We start from the raw sequence: 20354 nt of genomic DNA on the forward strand, positions 1-20354 counted from the left end.
CAAGAAGTCTAGGAATTGTGTCAGAAATTTAGAGCTCTGTAAGGGGGAATTTTCAGTATCCACTCAAAACTTCTTTGCCTGGATTCTTTTGGAGAAGCTAGAACAACAGAAACAGTTTCCTTTGTAATATACTGGAGAACTAGTGTCTGAGGTGCAGGGCTTTTTGGGTAGAAAATGCCCAGCAGGAACTCATTAGGCCACATCCCCTGATGGCACCATTGTTTTGCGCAGGGCCTGTTTGTAGAAAAAGCCCAGCAGGAACTCATTTGCATATTAGGCCACCCTCCTTGACAACAAGTCAGCCGAAACTCCATTCCTGTGTGTTCCTGCTAAAAAAAAGCCCTGGTGAGGTATATTTCCTTTCATCATTGGACAATTGGGTTTTACCCCTTTTCAAATATTCTGGGATATTTTCCAAGGATGTGTAGTACTGTGTACCACTATACTCACACTTTTCCCAGCAGAAAGTGCTAATTATAATTATGCTGAATTAGACTGGTGAGTAATACTGGCAGAATCTCTTTCTCTTATTAAGCTTCCATTCTTCAGCAAATAGTTTGCAAAGAGCATTATTTTGGTTCCCATTTAATTCTAAAGTACCGCTGCAAAGAAGCAGAGTTTGGAGAAGTCCTTAGGGCTTGGTTCAAGATAGCATTTTATTGGCCTTATGCACAATTGTTTAGCCACATCTCTAGAAGTAGCAGTGTGGTTCTACAGTTGGACATATTTATCAATACAGGTTCTTGTAGTATTTCCAGAGACTATTCTCATAAATACTGACTGGAAGAATAGATTTGTACCAGTACAATTGCATCATCTTTCACAAATACACCACCACACTCAAATATATAAATCAAATCAAATAAATAAAATAAGTCTAATGCTTCCATCAGCTTAAAAACCAGAATCAAGACCTTTTTTCATTGTTGTCAGTTTGGTGTAGTGGTTAAGTGTGCAGACTCTTATCTGGGAGAGCCCTGTTTGATTCCCCATTCCATTTGCAGCTGCTAGAATGGCCTTGGGTCAGCCATAGCTCTCATAGGAGTTGTCCTTAGAAGGGCAGCTGCTGTAAGAGCTCTCTCAGCCCCACCTACCTCACAGGGTGTCTGTTGTGGTGTGGGGGGAAGGTAAAGGAGATTGTGACTGCTCTGAGATTCAGAGTATAGGGCAGGGTATAAATCCAATATCATCATCATCTTCTTCCACCATTAGAAAAATACTACTGTTGGGAAACATGATCTTATATTATATATGAAAGACTGTTGGTGTAAAGCTGTCTTTGCTTGAAAAGATATCACATCCATATACCATATATTAATCTGATATAGACAATAAAATAAACTTGTAAACTAAAAATGGCACATCTAGTTATATCTTTCCTGAATATATATTATTGATCAATGATAATAATCTCTGTGATACAATATATCTAATGAAATAAATTTTATTTTCCAATGTACTCATCATCACATCATATGGTGCCTGAACAGTCGCCATGGGGATCTAGCATGTGCTTCTAAGTCAGGGGTCCTCAGACTCTTTTGAGCCTTTAGGCACCTTTGGAATTTTGACATAGGATGGCGAGCATAACCATAAAAATGGCAGCTGCAGGAGACAGAGTCACCACAGAATGCTGCTGCAGGAAGTGAAGCCAACAAAAAGTCAGGGAATGAGGTCATGCATGAATTCTAATAGTAAACCTTCAATATTTTAGGCAGTAGCTCTGTTTAACAGGATGCCTTTTGAAATGATCATGTTGTTTAAAAACATTTTCTGCATACTTCTTCAGTCATACAATTAAGATCCTTGTTCTGTGGTGGCAGCTGCTGCCAAAGCAACTTTTAAAAAATCTGTGTAGCCCATGTGATCTCTGGTGGCCAGTCAGAAGTCCTGATGTTCAAAAGCCCTACCTGGCCCTGCCCACTTGGCAGTCACCAGAAAAGGTGTTGGCAGGCAACATATCACTCATGGACATCATGTTCTAAGTGGTTACCCAGAGCTGAGAAAGATGTCAAGAGGCCTCAGCTCCCACATGATTAGCTAAGGATTGAACTTCAGCTGTATTCAGCCTCAAATAATGCTTATCTCCTTTAAAAAGCTACTGAGTGGTTTGTCTCTTGACAGTACAATCCGAAATAGTTATACCTTTCTTGAAGTCATTGGGCTTTAAAGGATGTAAGTCTCATAGAACTGTGCAGTAAACAAGCAGATAATCCATGTACTTAAAGCATTTAGTAACAGTACTTTCACAGACATGAATATGCAACATATCTACACTTTAATCTTATTTCAATAATCTAGGAATTACTTTTCCCCATTCCAGCCAGTGTGGTACAGTCAAGAGTGCACTAGATTTGGATTTGGGAACTCTGAGTTCAAATCCAAATTGATCTCTCCGTGTTAAGGCATATTCAGAAGCCACTTTTCCAACCTGTCAATACCACAGTGTAGCTGTAGTGGGCACTGCTAGAAGCGTGAGCTGGAGAGCCAGATTCCATCACTTGTACTGTTCTTTGTTTGAATTTTCAGGGAACTGATCCCAGCCAAATTACTATATAAACAGGAGCATAGGGATCATAGGCTACTGATCTTTGAATGGAATCGTTCACCATCTGAGAAATAGGCCTCATGCAAGAGGCATGAAAGCAGGGCCAGTAGGCAATCTTGGTAGAGTTCCAGATCATTGTTTATAGCCTTACATTTGCGCTATAAAATAGTTTTGTATATGCATCCTTTGATAACCAGCTGTTCTGTCCTTTTAGGGGCTTGACATATAAAGACAGTGGTGTAGACATTGCAGCTGGTAACACCTTGGTTCAGAAAATTAAGCCTTTAGCAGCTGCCACATCCAGACCAGGTAAGAAAAAATGTTTTCCTTTTAAGTTTTTAAAAACCCTTAGTATCATTAATTCATATACGACAGAGGTCTTAATATCTATATTCACAAATGGATTGTAATAATGTACAAATAGCATTATTGTGTCTTCCACTGAGGTGCCAAGTCTTTGAATTATGCTGCAAATATATATCTAATAAACTTTTCCTTAGCATCATTATTCAGTGTTTGATAACTATCCCTTAAATCATGTCTGCATCAGTTTCGAATTTGCTTTTTACAAAAGGTAAATCCAGTAAGGGCCTAACCTGGATGGCTCAGGCTAGCCTGATCTTGTCAAATCTCAGAAGCTAAGCAGGGTTGGCTCTGGTTAGTGTTTGAATGGGAGACCACCAAGGAAGCTACATAGAGGCAGGCAATGACAAAACCTCTGTTCTTCTCTTGCTCTGAAATCCCTACAGATTTGCTATGTCAGCTGTTACTTGGCAGCACTTTCTACCACCAAATCCAGTAAGATAAAACTGAAGAAAATAGGCCCTGGATAATTGAGAGCTGTTTCCTCATCATTTTTTGACTGAGTGACTGTACTATAATACTTCAGTTGGCAATTACACACATGAGAGATAGGATGCATAGTGAAAAGATATTCTGTCCTTCTATGTGCGCTATGTGCTCTACATTCTACAGTGTTATTTCAGGATCTAAGGAAAGGGGAAATTGACTTAATGGAACCCTTTGAATGCCAGTATTTGGGGACAGTTAGTCTGATATTGCGTGCTTCATGAATTTGTGTGAAATTTATGAAGTGTTCCAGTTAGTCTGATATATCATGGCTGCTCTTCAGTTTTTATGAAAAAAGCAAGCCTGAGACCACATTTGAAAAGTAAGGCTAAGGGTACTCAACAAACGCCTTATGTTGTTAACAAGCCCTTCTTTCCTCTAACTGGTAGGCTGTAATGCTGACCTTGGAGGGTTTGCTGGCCTCTTCGACTTGAAAGAAGCTGGGTACAAAGATCCAATTTTGGTATCTGGAACTGATGGTGTTGGAACAAAGCTTAAGGTAATGAGGAGGGCAAGAGTGGATTTCTTTGCATCTTAACATTTGGCAGTTTGCTTAGTAACTAAATGTTCAGTTCACCAAGTTCACACATGGTAAGATTGTGATCAGGCAGGCAAAAAGGGACTATGAGGAGCATATTGCAAAAAACATAAAGACCAACAATAAAAATTTCTTCAAATATATTAGAAGCAGGAAACCAGCCAGGGAGGCAGTGGGGCCCTTGGATGACCAAGGGGTAAAAGGATTACTGAAGGAGGATAGGGAAATGGCTGAGAAGCTGAATGCATTTTTTGCCTCAGTCTTCACTGTGGAAGATGAGAACTTTTTGCCCGCCCCAGAACCACTAATTCTGGAAGGGGTGTTGAAAGACCTGAGTCAGATTGAAGTGACGAGAGGAGGTCCTACAACTGATAGACGAATTAAAAACTAATGTCACCAGGTCCGGATGGCATACATCCAAGAGTTCTGAAAGAACTCAAAGTTGAACTTGTGGATCTCCTGACAAAAAATATGTAATCTTTCATTGAAATCTCCCTTCATCCCTGAGGACAGGAAGATAGCAAATGTCACCCCCATCTTTAAAAAGGGTTCCAGAGAAGATACGGGAAATTACAGGCCAGTCAGTCTGACTTCAATACCGGGAAAGTTGGTAGAAACCACTATCAAGGACAGAATGAGTAGGCACATTGATGAACACAAGTTATTGAGGAAGACTCAGCATGGGTTCTGAAAGGGAAGATATTGCCTCACTAACCTGTTACATTTTTTTGAGGAGGTGAACAAACATGTAGACAAAGGAGACCCAATAGATGTTGTTTACCTTGACTTCCAGAAAGCTTTTGATAAAGTTCCTCATCAAAGGCTCCTTAGTAAGCTCGAGAGTCATGGAGTAAAAGGGCAGGTCCTTTTGTGGATCAAAAACTGGCTAATTAATAGGAAGCAGAGAGTGAGTATAAATGGGCAGTCTTCGCAGTGGAGGACGGTAAGCAGTGGGGTGCCGCAGGGCTCAATACTGGGTCCCATGCTCTTTAACTTGTTCATAAATGATTTGGAGTCGGGAGTAAGCAGTGAAGTGGCCAAGTTTGAGATGTCACTAAATTGTTCAGGGTGGTGAGAACCAGAGAGGATTGTGAGGCACTCCAAAGAGGTCTGTTGAGGCTGGGTGAGTGGGCGTCAACGTGGCAGATGAGGTTCAATGTGGCCAAGTACAAAGTAATGCAAATTGGGGCCAAAAATCCCAGCTACAAATACAAGTTGATGGGGTGTGAACTGTCAGAGACTGACCAAGAGAGAGATCTTGGGGTCATTGTAGATAACTCACTGAAAATGTCAAGACAGTGTGCAATTGCAATAAAAAAGACCAACGCCATGCTGGGAATTATTAGGAAGGGAACTGATAAGAAATCAGCCAGTATCATAGTGCCCCTGTATAAATCGATGGTGCGGTCTCATTTGGAATACTGTACAATTCTGGTCACCGCACCTCAAAAAGGATATTATAGCATTGGAAAAAGTCCAGAAAAGGGCAACTAGAATGATTAAAGAGTTGGAACACTTTCCCTATGAAGAAAGGTTGAAACGCTTGGGGCTCTTTAGCTTGGAGAAACGTCGACTGCGGGATGACATGATAGAGGTTTACAAGATTATGCATGAGATGGAGAAAGTAGAGAAAGAAGTACTTTTCTCCCTTTCTCACAATACAAGAACTTGTGGGCATTCGATGAAATTACTGAGCAGTCGGGTTAAAACAGATAAAAGAGGGTACTTCTTCACCCAAAGGGTGATTAACATGTGGACTTCACTGCCACAGGAGGTGGTGGTGGCTACAAGCATAGACAGCTTCCAGAGGGGGTTAGATAAAAATATGGAGCAGAGGTCCATCGGTAGCTATTAGCCACAGTGTTTATATATACGTGTGTGTGTGTGTGTATTTTTGTCCACTGTGTGACACAGAGTGTTGGACTGGATGGGCCTTTGGCCTGATCCAACATGGCTTCTCTTATGGTAGAAAGTAGCAAATCCGCTATTGTGTTACTATTTGTGTCTGTATTCAGAGTGCAGGGGTGAAAATTAACACTGGCTTTATTTTTCTAAAAACAATCTCAAGTCACAGTTCATGTTTCTGACTTTCTCTTGTGTTTCTTGTGATGCTTTATGATAGACAGTGTAGTGTAGTGGTTGCAGCACAGGACTAGGACTGGGGAGAACCAGGTCCACATTTTCACATGGACTTGAAGCACAGTGCATCCTGGGACGAGGCTGTTGGCCTCAACTTGATCCATCTCACAGGGTGGTAATGAGGATTTAATGGTGGCAGATGGGGAAACCACTTCTGTCTCCCCAAGTTCCTTGGAGGAAGAGTAAAATGTAAGTTTTTTTCTGCAGGTTGTTGGCAGTGTTATATGAAAAAGCCTGACAGGCCATTCCACATTGTGGTGTTCTTCCACTATTATGTGTTTGTTTGTTTATTTGATTTAATGAATCGCCCCATCCTGGCTGAAGCCGGGGTCTGGGCAATGTACAACTATAAAAATACATTGGTTTTAAAACATTAAAACATCACATCTTGTGCACACTCCAATGGATTCTTCTCAGTTCTACTGTTCCATCATGGTGGGGAGTGGCTAGCCTGGAGGGATGGCAAATAACATGCCAGCTTGGCAACACTACATGTGCCACATTTTTAAATTGGAACTAATGCCCAACAGGATCCCTCCCCAAGGGCCTCTGCTACTCTGCCCCTCTACTCCTCTCTCAGCCATGGCTTGCTCAATGCTTCCTGCAAATTACACGCATAGAAGCATTGTTCTCCATCTTCCCAGTTAGACTTCTCCCTTGCTGCAGTGGTGTCATCTGTTGTGAGCCATACAGCAAAACCCTTTGAGAACTAGCAACTAAACAGTTGCTTGGGGACTTTGAAGTAACTGTCCAAAGGCACAAGCTACAGTTCAAAACCAACTATTTCTCAGGTCTCGTTGTCAAGGAGCACATCACAGTCTGCTGCGAATAATATTGTCATATCAGTTTAAAGGGATACTCTTGAATACTAAGCTGTATCCTATTCCTCCTTTCTGCCAGCTTAAGAAGCCTTCCACTGATGCAGGAGGCAGGGAGGGGGATTTTCCACTGCTTTAGTCTCCCCACATTGCAGCTGCTGTTTTGTGTGGCTTTCAATTCATATGCCTTCCCCAGCATCTCCTTCCTTTGTGCACTCAAGCAGCTTCTGCGGGGATAGGGAAGATATCAAAGATCCTCCTTTGGCAGCACCTTTTGCTGGAGCTGCAGAGAATCCAACCTATCATACTTACAAGTACTGTCAAGCTCTGATTTCCCCCCCCCCCCTTTCTCCTTCCAGATTGCCCAACTGTGCAACAAACACAACACAATTGGCCAGGACTTGGTTGCAATGTGTGTCAATGATATCTTAGCTCAGGGAGCTGAGCCTCTGTTCTTCCTTGACTACTTCGCCTGTGGGAAACTAGACGTGGAATTGGCTCAGGCAGTCATAGCTGGAATAGCTGAAGCCTGTACTCTGGCAGGATGTGCCCTTCTTGGTAAGATAAACCACTTTCTCTCTGGATTTTTTAAAAAAGCTGATAATTTAAAACAAGCAACTGCTGCTGAAGAGAATTCACGTGCTGTGTCTGCATTAGTGTGAACCTAAATATCAGTTGCACATTTAATATGCCATAGATTGACAAAGTCTGTACTGCAAAAGACAGCTGGGGTGGGGAGAGAATAGGCTAGGTTAGTGTCTTGTTTTTGCCTTGTGACACACTTTCTGTGAGGAGCTAGAAAGTTGTATGCTGTCTCCTTGTATATAGAGCCTTGTGTACTGAGAAGATTAAGACCATGCCACTTTCCCTACAATGTATTTATTGAAGCCGCCTAGGCGGGGAGGGCGGGATAGAAATAAAATTTATTATTATTATTATTATGAAGCAAGATAGAACACTATTTGTTACTTTATCCAGCATTTCACACCCATACATATACATCCCTTTTCGAAGTGGTGTTTATTTATTTATTTATATTTATATCCTGCCTTTCTCATGAATGAGCTGAGGGCACGTTACATCAGTACATTACAACAATAAAACCAATTACAATAAATATCAGAGAATAAAATAGTTAAATCAAATTAAATTTAACAATATATCAATCATGGGTTTCCATTGTGCTGGTTGTAATATTAATGCCTGATCTGCAAATGGTTGGACCATTCCCAGATCAATGTAATCTTTGATGGTGTTCTGAGCTACAACAGGGAGGCCAACTGGTAGATACCTGCTGCCTCAACCATATGCCTGGAAGAACAGCTCCATTTTACTGTAACAAGTCCTGCAGGGCCCTGATATCAGCCAGCTACACGGCTGGGGCCAGGGCAGAGAAAGCCCCGGCCCTGGCTGAGGCTAAGTGAATGTCTCTTGGGCTGGGGACAACCAGCAGACGATGGTTCACAGCGTGCAAAGCTCTCCAAGGCACATACAGAGAGAGGTGGTCCCTCAGAGATGTTGGTCCCAGGCCGCATAAGGCTTTAAGGGTCATCACCAACACTTTGAAGTGAATCCAGCAACCAGCAACTGCCAGAGCCCCAGCTGGATGCATGCCCACATAGGCATTACAGTCAGCAGGCGTGCCACCGCATTTTGCATCAGGTGAAGTTTCTGGATCAACCTCAAAGGCAAGTCTGTGTAGAGTGAGTTGCAGTAATCCATTCTGAAAGTGACCATTTCATGGTTCACTGTAGCCAAGTCCTGGAAGGAGAGTTAGGGGATCAGCAGCCTGATCTGCCAAAGATGATAAAAAGCAGACCTGGCTACTAGTAACCTGAGCCTCTATAGAGAGTGAGACATCCGGGATCACTCCCAGCCTCCTCACCTTCTGGGCCGGCATAGTGGCAACCAGTCCAGGGTAGGGAGCCAGATCCCTGAATCAGCACCTGCCCCTGGCTAAAGTACAGAACTTCCATCTTGCTTCAGTTGACTCTGCTGTAACCACCCAGCCACGTCCTCCAGAGCCCTGTCCAAATTTTCTGGAATGGAACAGGAGATAGAGCTGGGTGTCATCAGTCATGGGACTCTTTGGAAAACAGCAGCATTCAAGTAGAACTTTTGCTGTGTACTCTTTTAAAAGAAGAAGAGGAGAAGATTGAAGTGTTTATTGAAGGGAAAAAGGAGTGAGTATTTGTTTTTTTGAGGGAGTGTGGAATGTGAACAGCTATCCTATTAATTAGAAGAAAACCAGAGAAGATACGATATTGTGCAGTGATGACTTTCAGTGCCTTGCTCCAGTTTGACTTCCTACTCCCTCACATGAATTCAGATAAAAGTTATTCTTTGTTACTTGAAGCAGCTTTTATGCAGGGAATCAAGAGGCTGCTTTGAGGTAAACTGAAGTGTGCCTTAACTGAGGCCTCTTCATGTTTTGTGCTGTCTTTCCCCTAGAAAATACTGTTATTTGAAGGCTGAGCTAGCTCTGTAAGTTTGTTTCCACACGCATGAAGGACCCCCCCCCCCCCCGACAAGGAACATTCAGACACTTGATTTCCAGCCAGCCATTACAGTTCATCAAGAACTACTATTTGACTGTCCTGATTGTGATGCTTATTCTTCCTCTCAATGTATGGCCTTTTTGATTCCTTTTTTGCCCATCATAGGTTCTTCCCATACAAAGGCTCAGCTGTGTCCTCAGAGTTCAAACTCTTTCTTTCTTTCTTTCTTTCTTTCTTTCTTTCTTTCTTTCTTTCTTTCTTTCTTTCTTTCTTTCTTTCTTTCTTTCTTTCTTTCTTTCTTTCTTTCTTTCTTTCTTTCTTTCTTTCTTTCTTTCTTTCTTTCTTTCTTTCTTTCTTTCTTTCTTTCTTTCTTTCTTTCTTTCTTTCTTTCTTTCTTTCTTTCTTTCCCTGCCCTGTTCATTAGTCAGCTTTTCTTCCTGTAGCTGATTATTATCATCTCTAAATGAGAACGGAACATTTTTTTTCATAACAGATATCTACGGTTATGACTGGCTGAGCTTGCTGTGTTTTGTGCATATGGAAATTCAGCAATCAGGATTCTCATAATGGCCATGCCTACTTTTATCTTACCCTTGTATTATCTTTTTCTGCTCCATCACAGGAGGAGAAACTGCTGAAATGCCTGGCATGTACCACCCTGGAGAATATGACCTGGGTGGCTTTGCAGTTGGTGCTGTAGAACGAGGGCAAATGCTCCCCCAACTAGACAGAGTTGTTGCTGGGGATGTTGTTATTGGAATTGCTTCCTCTGGCATTCACAGCAATGGATTTAGCCTTGTGAGGAAGATCATTGAAAACTCCCCTCTCAGCTTTTCCTCTCCTTCAGTGGGTGGCTCTGGGGACCAGACATTAGGTAAGAAGCATGTAAATTCAAACTTTTGATCCTCTGGATAAAACATAAGGTTTCATTCTGTTCATCATTTGTTGACAGTTACTGCGATGGTTTCATTTGTATGAAAGGCTGTGCTTTGAATGAAATGTGGAAATGGTGAAAATTAGTATTTATGCTTTAGGTTCAGGGAGAGTTGCCAACTTGAGGCTGGGAGTTGCAGGAGTTTGGGGATGGCATGGGTTGGGGAGGGGACTGCATCAGGGTATGGCAACTCTGTGCTGGAGTAGTTTTACCTTTCTGTGTTTCTCAGTCATATACCTCCTCGTTGTTCATACTTAGTTATCAACAAGATTGATGTAAGGCCACAATACCCTATTTTATCCTGCACCTGTCGCTGTGCTGTGGTAATTCTCTGACTGCTTATATTCACAGGAGAACAACTGCTTACCCCTACTAAAATCTACAGCAAGGTTCTGTTGCCAGTCATTCGTTCAGGTTGTGTGAAGGCATATGCCCATATCACTGGAGGAGGGTTGCTGGAAAACATTCCGCGTGTCCTCCCTGGAACATTTAGTGTAGTCTTAGGTAAGGAAATCTGAAGGAATATATGTAAATATGATAACAAAATGTACTTCTCAAATACTAGTCCCCTCCCCATGGTCTATATTGGATCTTTTAACCTGAAAGGACACACATTTACAGTAGCTTGCTTTTCTAGTAAATATTTATATGTTGGCATTTGTATCACTAAGAAGCAAACATGATTCAAAGATAAAGGATTTTTAGCAGCAGTATAAAAAGTGAGCAGTTCAGCAATGCAAGTTTTCAACTTAAACAAAAATTGTCCTTTTTTGTAATAGATTGCAGATGGCACGATTTAAGGGAAATAATAAAATGATTATTCCACAAAGTCTTCTGCTGATTTTTTCCTAGTGTCTGAAAGTATTTTATTATTCTATCTAGTTCTCCATATGTCTGCAAAACCTAGAATTGCCAGCTTTTGTTCTGCAAAAAACTCTGAGCTTTTAAAGGCCATATGCCAGCAAAAATTCAGAGCAGGTTTTAAAACTGCCATAGAAGATTCCCTGTCCCAGTTTTTTCTCTTCTTAATATTTCAACCTTTAATCTAAAAATTATGCAAAATGTATTCCAAGAAGCTTCTCCCACTTTGTTGGTTCTATCTGAGAGACCCATCCAGCATATTTAAGCTATGGCTAATGGAAGACATATAAAGAAGCTAGGAATAAAATATTTTCTCTCTCAGGTCCACTGAAACTCATGTTGCTCTTGAGCTTCTAAATTTTAAATTTGCAAAGTGCATTCAAAAATGTAAACTTGAAACATAAGAACTGTACTTATTTCTCTTCTGGACTTTATTTTCAGATGCCTTGAGTTGGAAAATACCTGAAATCTTTTCCTGGCTCCAAAAAGAAGGAAATCTATCAGAAGAGGAAATGGCTCGAACATTTAATTGTGGGATTGGGGCAATCCTGGTTGTGCAGGAAGAGCTTGCTGAACAGGTTTTGAGGGACATCCACAGGCATGAAGATGCATGGTTGATTGGGAAAGTTGTACCCCATCGATCAGGTTACTATGCTGAACTGCATCTCTCGCTCATATATATTATATGATAACTGTGATGTACTAAGATAGCAGCCATAAATTCTGCAGTTGAAGATGCAGTAGATAGATGTAGTTTGAAGGGAAGTAGATTCCCTTATTTGAACCTTGTTTACGTGAAATTTGTGAACTTCCTAGCCCTTGGTAAATCTTATCCACATAACATCATGATAGATTCAGATTAAAAAGCAACTTAACAACCACGAAAGTCGTTTCACATGAAATAACTTGCCCATGCTTGGAAGATTTCAAGAAGTAGTTGGACAGGTGTTCGCTAGAGGTGCTTTAGGTATAGAATGTCCTGGCTTGGGTAAAAGAGATTGATGTAAATAGCCTTTTGGATCCCTTCCAGTACTTTGAAATGAACTTTATATGTATCCAAGTGTTTGGGGTTAAATATGGTACCTGTGGTGCAGAGTGGTAAAGCTGCAGTACTGCAGTCGGAGCCCTCTGCTCATAACCTGAGTTTGATCCCAGCGGAAGCTGGTTCAGGTAGCCAGCTCCAGGTTGACTCAGCCTTCCATCCTTCTGAGGTCGGTAAAATGAGTACCCAGCTTGCTAGGTAGATGACTGGGGAAGGCAATGGCAAACCACCTCGTAAAAAGTGCCATGAAAACGTTGTGAAAGCAACATCACCCCAGAGTCGAAAACGACTGGTGCTTGCACAGGGGACTACCTTTACCTTTTTATGGTACTTTAGAAGTTCAGTTATTATTGTACACTTGTATATCCTGGTGGGGTTTTTTTAATATCTAATATTTCTTCTGTGATTCAAGGCTCTCCCCATGTTGAAGTCAACAACTTGCTTCAAGCTTTACATGCAAATAGATTACAGATGCTACACAATCATCAAAGCAAAACGAGAGTGGCTGTCCTCATCTCTGGAACGGGTGAGACCTGTATTGCAAGAAAGCGGGGCCCTTTTTTTTTTCAAAAAATATAGATTTAGAAACATGGTCATCTTTTTGGAAAATGAATTACAAAGTTATTAAGCCGATTAACTTCAGAGAAATTTTTTTTTAATTATTTCATAGGTGGCACATCACCCCCGTTCAATTAAATAAGATCAACTCGACTATCCCCCCAAAGTGTTGGAAATGCGGGATAAGGACAGGTTCATTCTTCCACCTCTGGTGGATGTGCAAACTGGCAAAGAAATTTTGGGTCAAAATCTATGAGATGCTGAAGACGATGTTAAACATAAACTGGCAGTTTAAACCCGAAGTCATGTTACTTTCTTTAGTGAGGAAGGAAGTCCCTCAGGAGGATGAACACTTGATAATATATGTTCTGACGGCGGCAAGAATTGCATATGCCACCCACTGGAGACAAAAAGAGTGTCCAGAACTAGAGGAGGTGGTAGATAAAACCCTACAGGCGGCAGAGATGGACATTCTGTCTAATATGTTAAATGGGACACCTAAAGCTGAAGCAACAAAAAAATGGGAAAAGTTTTATAATTGGTTAAAAAAAAAAAGAAGTAAGATAGTTATATTTTTAGGTAAAAGGTAATATGAAAGTGATTATAAATATGGATAAAATGTTAATAAGATGTAATGTATGACAACGGTATGATACTGCATTCAGCCCTTTTAGGAAGATTAGGGATAGGTTATATTTCTGAGGCTTATTGTTACTACTTTTCTTTTCTGTAAACCTATCTATATGCGAATTGTTATGGATATTGTTTTTGGAAAATATTTTTGATTTTGAAATAAACTTAAGTCAAAACGCAAAAAGAAAAAGAAAAGAAAGCGGGGCCCTAGTATTTGATCTTCTTGCAAATGACTTTTTTTTAAATGTTGAGTTTTTTAAAAAATTATACTTAGAATTTTCAAGATTTCTTATAAAACACTGACAAAGTATACATGATAAACTGAAACAAAACAAAAACCTAAACAAGAGATATTTAGGGATATCTAGTGACTACATTCTACTGGTGTAAGGAAATTTCCACTATTGGTAGAAATCTCTTTCTGCTAGAGGAAAGTTCTGCTGGCAGCAGAATGGAATGGTTGAATCTAGTCCACTGTTCATGTAATGATTATATTACATGCTCACGTTATACTTGTTTTATATTATTAACTATAAGAAAGGTTCAATATCATTTGTGCATACAACCTTAAAATAGGCTGGTCAAACTAAACAGGAACAGTACTCCCTGTTTGGTATTTACAAAAGGTAATCATGATGGTAATTATAAACAATGGTAGATCAAACCCTGAAGAAACCTTTGCTTTCCATTTCGGGTATCTGTTTTTGCAAGTGATCTGCCCAAACACACATTGCAGTATGGGCTTTCTAAATAAGCAAGTTGACTTTTGTGGGTCAGGATTGAGCAGGAGCATGTAGATTGAGGGAGAGTATATTTTCTAAGCATTCTTATCTAACCTGTATTCTAATAGCAAAGTGAGCTGTGAACAGGCAAGCCAGCTGTTCCTCCAAATCTGAAAAGAGCTCCAAGTTTGCAGAAAAATATGCAATGTAAAAAACCACAAAAGAAACCATTGCAGGGTTTTAAAAAACAAAAAAAAGATAAAAGGAGTACCTGTAGCTTTAAACAATGGAGTCACTCAGTGAATATTGCTAGGCAGGGCTTTTTTTGAGCAAGAACGCACAGGAACGCATTTCCGGCCGGCTTGCTGTCAGGGGGTGTGACCTAATATGCAAATGAGGCCCTGGTGGGCTTTCCCCACAAAACCTCTTTTGTGAAACAATGGTGATGTCAGAGGGTGGGCCTAATATGCAAAAGAGTTCCTGGTGGGCTTTTTCTACAAAAACCCTGTTGCTAGGAGCCACAGTATTGTATGGTAGGATTCTTTGAGTTAAAAGGCCAGCAGAGGGTGCAGGGTCTTTTCTAGGTCTATTTTGGCCTTTGAGGGAGGATTCCTTGGAGCCAGGCCTGACTAGGGCTGCCAGCTCCAGGCTGGGAAATTCTTGGAGATTTTATGGTGGAGTCTGAGGAGGGCAGGGTTTGGAGAGGGGAGAGGCCGCAGTCAGATATAATGCCACTGAGGCCACCCTCCAAAGCAGGCATTTTCTCTAGAGAGATAGATTTCTGTTGTCTGGCTGAGTTGTAATTCTGGTAGATCTCCAGATCAACCTGGAGTTTAGCAAACCTGGACCTGGCATCAGCCCTCTGAGTTGATACCATCCAACTTGCATGACTCAGCTAGGCCTGGCTGCTTGCTAGGGTTCAGCTAACAAACTGCCTCATGAGCCAAAATTCAGGAGAAAGGGTGAATCAAATTTGCTGGTTCAGTTTGTGTGGGGCTCATTCGGTTTGGTTTGAGGTTCAGTTCATGGCTGCCATTTTTAGGTTCATGCCTATCCCTATGTTCAGCTGCAGCCACCCTATGAAAGCCAGTGTGGTATAAAAGTTAGAGCTTCAGAGAGGGTCTGGGAGACCCATGTTTGAATTCCCCAGGGTGATTTTTGACCAGTCACATTCTTTCAGGGTTGTTGTGCAGATAAAGAGGAGGAGAGGAGAATAACATAAGCTGCTTTGTCCCTGTTGTGGAGAAATGTGAGGTATAAAGGAAGTAAATAAATAATATTGCTGAGGGCAAATAATGTGTAGATGGCTGAGAAGGAGAGAATAAGACAGACAGGGGCGGATTAAGGCTCACTGGTGCCCTAAGCACTGGCCAATCTTGGTGCCCCCCTCCTTTCCACACTGACCCAGCCCATTTTAGTCTGACCAGATATACAATGCAGATTACAGCAATACAAAAATTTATTCGTATGATAACGCAATATACTCTACAAACTAAGCCAAGCTTGGGCTACATAATGTTCTACAAAAATGCAATACAACATCTATTTTAATATTTCACAAGTTGAATGTATCAAAGTTCCAATATTCATGACCTGAAAGACATTTTTCTACATTTCATTTTCACAAAATCACTGATATCCTCGAAATTAATACTTCTCAGAATGTCTGCTTCAATTGTTAATATACACAGTGAGTCGAGTCTTTCTTGAAGCATAACTGATCTATTTGGGTTTTTTACATGTTTCAGTTGTGAGAAAGACCTCTCTGCTGTACAGTTGGTGACCATTAATGTTAAAAATACTCTTAAGGCAATTTCAACATTTGGGAAGGCGCTCTCTAGTTTGTCTTCTGTAATTATGTTGTAAAGTTCCATGTGAGTGAAAGATGTTTTCTTGGTTGTTTTAAACCTATGAAGAACATATGAATGGAACTGCTGAAGCTCTGTAGATAACGTGTGGTTCATGTCATCTGGATAAGCATCAATGAGTATCTGACAAGTCTTAGAGTATCTTTCACTTTCTGATAATTGGGAATTAGCACCTTGTTGGGTGGCATTAGGAACATCTGTCAGACAAGAGAATCTGTCTGCTATTTCATTGTACCCCTTTCGTCTCCTCCTCATTTGCATTTCTAACTTTTCAACAATTACATAAAAAGTGGAGACACAGAATTTGTCTCTGGCACTGAGAATGACATCTGGTGCATTTCCATCGTTGGGCATTATCTTTCTTATACACTTACGTGTTTGAGTTGCTTTATATTCTACATCAGGGAGCATGTCCTTTACAAGTGATTCAAATCTCTCAAACTCATCTCTTGATGTGTGCAACTGATCTGCCAATGATGAATACAAATCTGCACATGTTTGCAAGATCACATTTTCACTTCAAAGAAGTTGATTTGTTCTATGAAACTTTTCTAAAGATGCAAACTTTTCTAAAGTTTCTTTCCAAAAATTCAGCAGGAACACAAATTCCAGTTCTTGCATCTTGTTTGCAATATTCTTTGCCTTCCTTCTAGTGTCACCTTTTTGCAACTGGTCATATGATAAATCTTCCAAAGCTTCCAGAATCTTGAAGAAAGGGTTGATCATTGCTGCAGTTGCCACAGCATCTGCTGTCTAAAAGTGATTTCAACACTTTTTCATTTCCAATGCAATCTTTGAGAATTCTCCACTGAGCAGTTGAGGCTGAAAAGAATGTGTAGAGCAGTTGTACAGTGGAAAAGAAATCTATTACAACTTGACAGCAATCCACAGCACTTTGTCCAACTAAATTTAGTGAATGAGCTGCACAGGGTACATAAATGGCAAACTGATTTGCATCCAAAAGTTTTTGCTGCATGCCATTGTAACGTCCAGACATGTTGGCAGCATTGTCGTATGACTGCCCTCTGCATTTAGCAAAATCCAGTTTACAAGCATTACATAAGTACTTCAACACCTGCTGTGCCATAGCTTCACCAGTGTGGTTTTATAATTCCAAAAATGTAACAAATCATTCAACTGGCTGTCCACCTTGCAAGTATAAGAACATAAGAGAAGCCATGTTGGAACAGGCCAATGGCCCATCCAGTCCAACACTCTGTGTCACACAGTGGCCAATTTTTTTTTTATACACACACACACATATATATATACACACTGTGGCTAATAGCCACTGATGGACCTCTGCTCCATATTTTTATCTAATCCCTTCTGGAAGCTGTCTATGCTTGTAGACGCCACCACCTCCTGTGGCAGTGAATTCCACATGTTAATCACCCTTTCGGTGAATAAGTACCTCCATTTATCCGTTTTAACCCGACTGCTCAGCAATTTCATCGAATGCCCACGAGTTCTTGTATTGTGAGAAAGGGAGAAAAGGACTTCTTTCTCTACTTTCTCCATCCCATGCATAATCTTGTAAACCTCTATCATGTCATCCAGCAGTCGACGTTTCTCCAAGCTAAAGAGCCCCAAGCGTTTCAACCTTTCTTCATAGGGAAAGTGTTCCAGCTCTTTAATCATTCTAGTTGCCCTTTTCTGGACTTTTTCCAATGCTATAATATCCTATATCAATGCTATAATATCCTGTGTCACACAGTGGCCAAAAATAATATATATATATATATATATATATATATATATATATACACACACACACATATATATACACACACATGATATACCTCTATCATGTCACCCCGCAGTCGACATTTCTCCAAGCTAAAGACCCCCAAGCGTTTCAACCTTTCTTCCAAACCTTTAACCATTCTAGTTGCCCTTTTCCAAATGCTATATTCTTTTTGAGGTGCGGTGACCAGAATTGTACACAGTTTTCCAAATGAGACCACACCATTGATTTATACAGGGGCATTATAATACTGGCTGATTTGTTTTCAATTCCCTTCCTAATAATTCCCAGCATGGCGTTGGCCTTTTTTAATGCAATCGCACACTGTCTTGACATTTTCAGTGAGTTATCTACCACGACCCCAAGATCTCTCTCTTGGACAGTCTCTGCCAGTTGACAACCCATCAACTTGTATTTGTAGCTGGGATTCTTGGCCCCAATGTGCATTACTTTGCACTTGGCCACATTGAACCTCATCTGCCACGTTGATGCCCACTCACCCAGCCTCAACAGATCCCTTTGGAGTTCCTCACAATCCTCTCTGGTTCTCACCATCCTGAACAATTTAGTGCAATCTGCAGACTTGGCCACTTCACTGCTTACTCCCAACTCCAAATCATTAATGAACAAGCTAAAGAGCATGGGACCCAGTACTGAGCCCTGCGGCACCCCACTTCTTACTGTCCTCCACTGCAAAGACTGCCCATTTATACTCACTCTCTGCTTCCTATTAATTAGCCAGTTTTTGATCCACAAGAGGACCTGTCCTTTTACTCCATGACTCTCGAGCTTACTAAGGAGCCTTTGATGAGGAACTTTATCAAAAGCTTTCTGGAAGTCAAGGTAAACAACATCTATTGGGTCCCCTTTGTTCACATGTTTGTTCACCTCCTCAAAGAACTGTAACAGGTTAGTGAGGCAATATTTTCCCTTACAGAACTCATGCTGAGTCTTCCTCAATAACTTGTGTTCATCAATGTGCCTACTCATTCTGTCCTTGATAATGGTTTCTACCAACTTTCCTGGTATTGAAGTCAGACTGACTGGCCTGTAATTTCCCGTATCTTCTCTGGAACCCTTTTCTTTTTCTTTTTTTTAATAAACAAAACAATTTATTGAAACTTATATATAGTACAGAATGCTTGTGATGTTAAATTGATTCAAATATAAAATACATTTAGAACGTTCAAAACACCCCCACCACCCTTCCCACCCCATCACCAAGAGCCTAAGGGGGGTTACCAAAACATAGATTCAAGTTTCTCAATTCAATTCCCACACTTTTTATCCATAGATACAGTGGGTTCCAAATTTCTTTAGAAGTCGAATAAGACTGTCCTCTCAATTTCATTGTTAAGATATCTAGTTCTACAGCCTCTAATAACTTTTGCACAAACTCATCCCTTCTTGGGATTTCTGCAACTTTCCAGTACCTGGCATATAGAATTCTAGCCACGGTGGCAATATATAACAGACTTTTTTTTCTAGTTTGGGGAGTTTTTCCTTTACTATACTTAACAAATAGAATTCTGGCGTATGCGGGAGCCTTATTTTAAGGATTTTTTGGCACCAGGTATTAACCTGGGCCCAATATTTCTTGGGATAGGCACACTGCCACCAAATGTGAAATAAGGTTCCTTTCACCTTTCCGCACTTCCAACACTTGTTAGAGTAGCTTGGGTAGATCTTGGCCAGTCTCTCTGGAGTTAAGTACCATCTATAGGCCATTTTGTACAGGTTTTCCTTAAATTCATTGGCCGAGGTTAATTGGAGGTTGTATTTCCAAATATTTTCCCATTCTTTCAGTTCCATATTATATCCAAAGTCACTCAGCCATCTAATCCAACTCTCTTTGACTATTTCATCTTGCATTTTGTTTATTAATAACCAATTGTAAATTTTAGATATTGGTTTCTGCCCATCATATATTATCGTATCCAAATCGTTAGGTTTTTTATAAAAACCTGTTTTTTTATCTGTCTGGAATCTGGAGTTAATTTGTGTTTTTGTCCACCAATCCAATTTGATATTATCATCTAAGATCAGATTATGGGTGGTGTCTAGCAAGCCATTGTAGTTATAGTTGATATCCCAGGAATAGAGATTTGGGTGCTGAGATGCCTCCACCGGGGAAAGCCAAAGAGGAACTTGTGTATAAACCGTTTTCCTTGTTTCGCTCCATGCCTTAAAGATCGGCTTTCTAATAACATGGCGAAAAAAGTTATTATTTTCCAGGGGGGGCTGATACCATATGTATGAATGCCAGCCTCTGACTAAGCCTGCCCCCTCTAGCACCAGCAATCTCTTATTTTCCAAGAGTATCCATTCCTTCGCCCAGGTAAGGCAACAAGCCTTACTGGAACCCTTTTCAAAGATGGGGGTGACATTTGCTACTTTCCAGTCCTCAGGAACGGAGGCAGATTTCAATGAAAGATTACATATTTTTGTCAGGAGAGCCACAAGTTCACCTTTGAATTCTTTCAGAACTCTTGGATGTATGCTATCCGGACCTGGTCACTTATTAGTTTTTAATTCATCTATCGGTTGTAGGACCTCCTCTCTTGTCACCTCAATCTGACTCAGGTCTTTCAACACCCCT

General features: G+C 40.7%; 1 protein-coding gene across 1 annotated transcript in view; it reads left to right on the plus strand.

The window, feature by feature from the left end:
• Nucleotides 1-20354, plus strand: part of GART (phosphoribosylglycinamide formyltransferase, phosphoribosylglycinamide synthetase, phosphoribosylaminoimidazole synthetase) — a 74165-nt gene that overhangs the window by 25626 nt on the left and 28185 nt on the right. Inside the window, exons 13-19 of the mRNA XM_060234302.1 lie at nt 2763-2857; nt 3787-3896; nt 7252-7450; nt 10013-10264; nt 10676-10828; nt 11627-11830; nt 12640-12753. Of these exons, the coding sequence (XP_060090285.1) occupies nt 2763-2857; nt 3787-3896; nt 7252-7450; nt 10013-10264; nt 10676-10828; nt 11627-11830; nt 12640-12753 (1127 nt within the window). The remainder of the gene's footprint in view (nt 1-2762; nt 2858-3786; nt 3897-7251; nt 7451-10012; nt 10265-10675; nt 10829-11626; nt 11831-12639; nt 12754-20354) is intronic.

The sequence above is a fragment of the Heteronotia binoei genome, chromosome 3, assembly GCF_032191835.1.
Source record: "Heteronotia binoei isolate CCM8104 ecotype False Entrance Well chromosome 3, APGP_CSIRO_Hbin_v1, whole genome shotgun sequence".
Taxonomy (NCBI): Eukaryota; Metazoa; Chordata; class Lepidosauria; order Squamata; family Gekkonidae; genus Heteronotia; species Heteronotia binoei.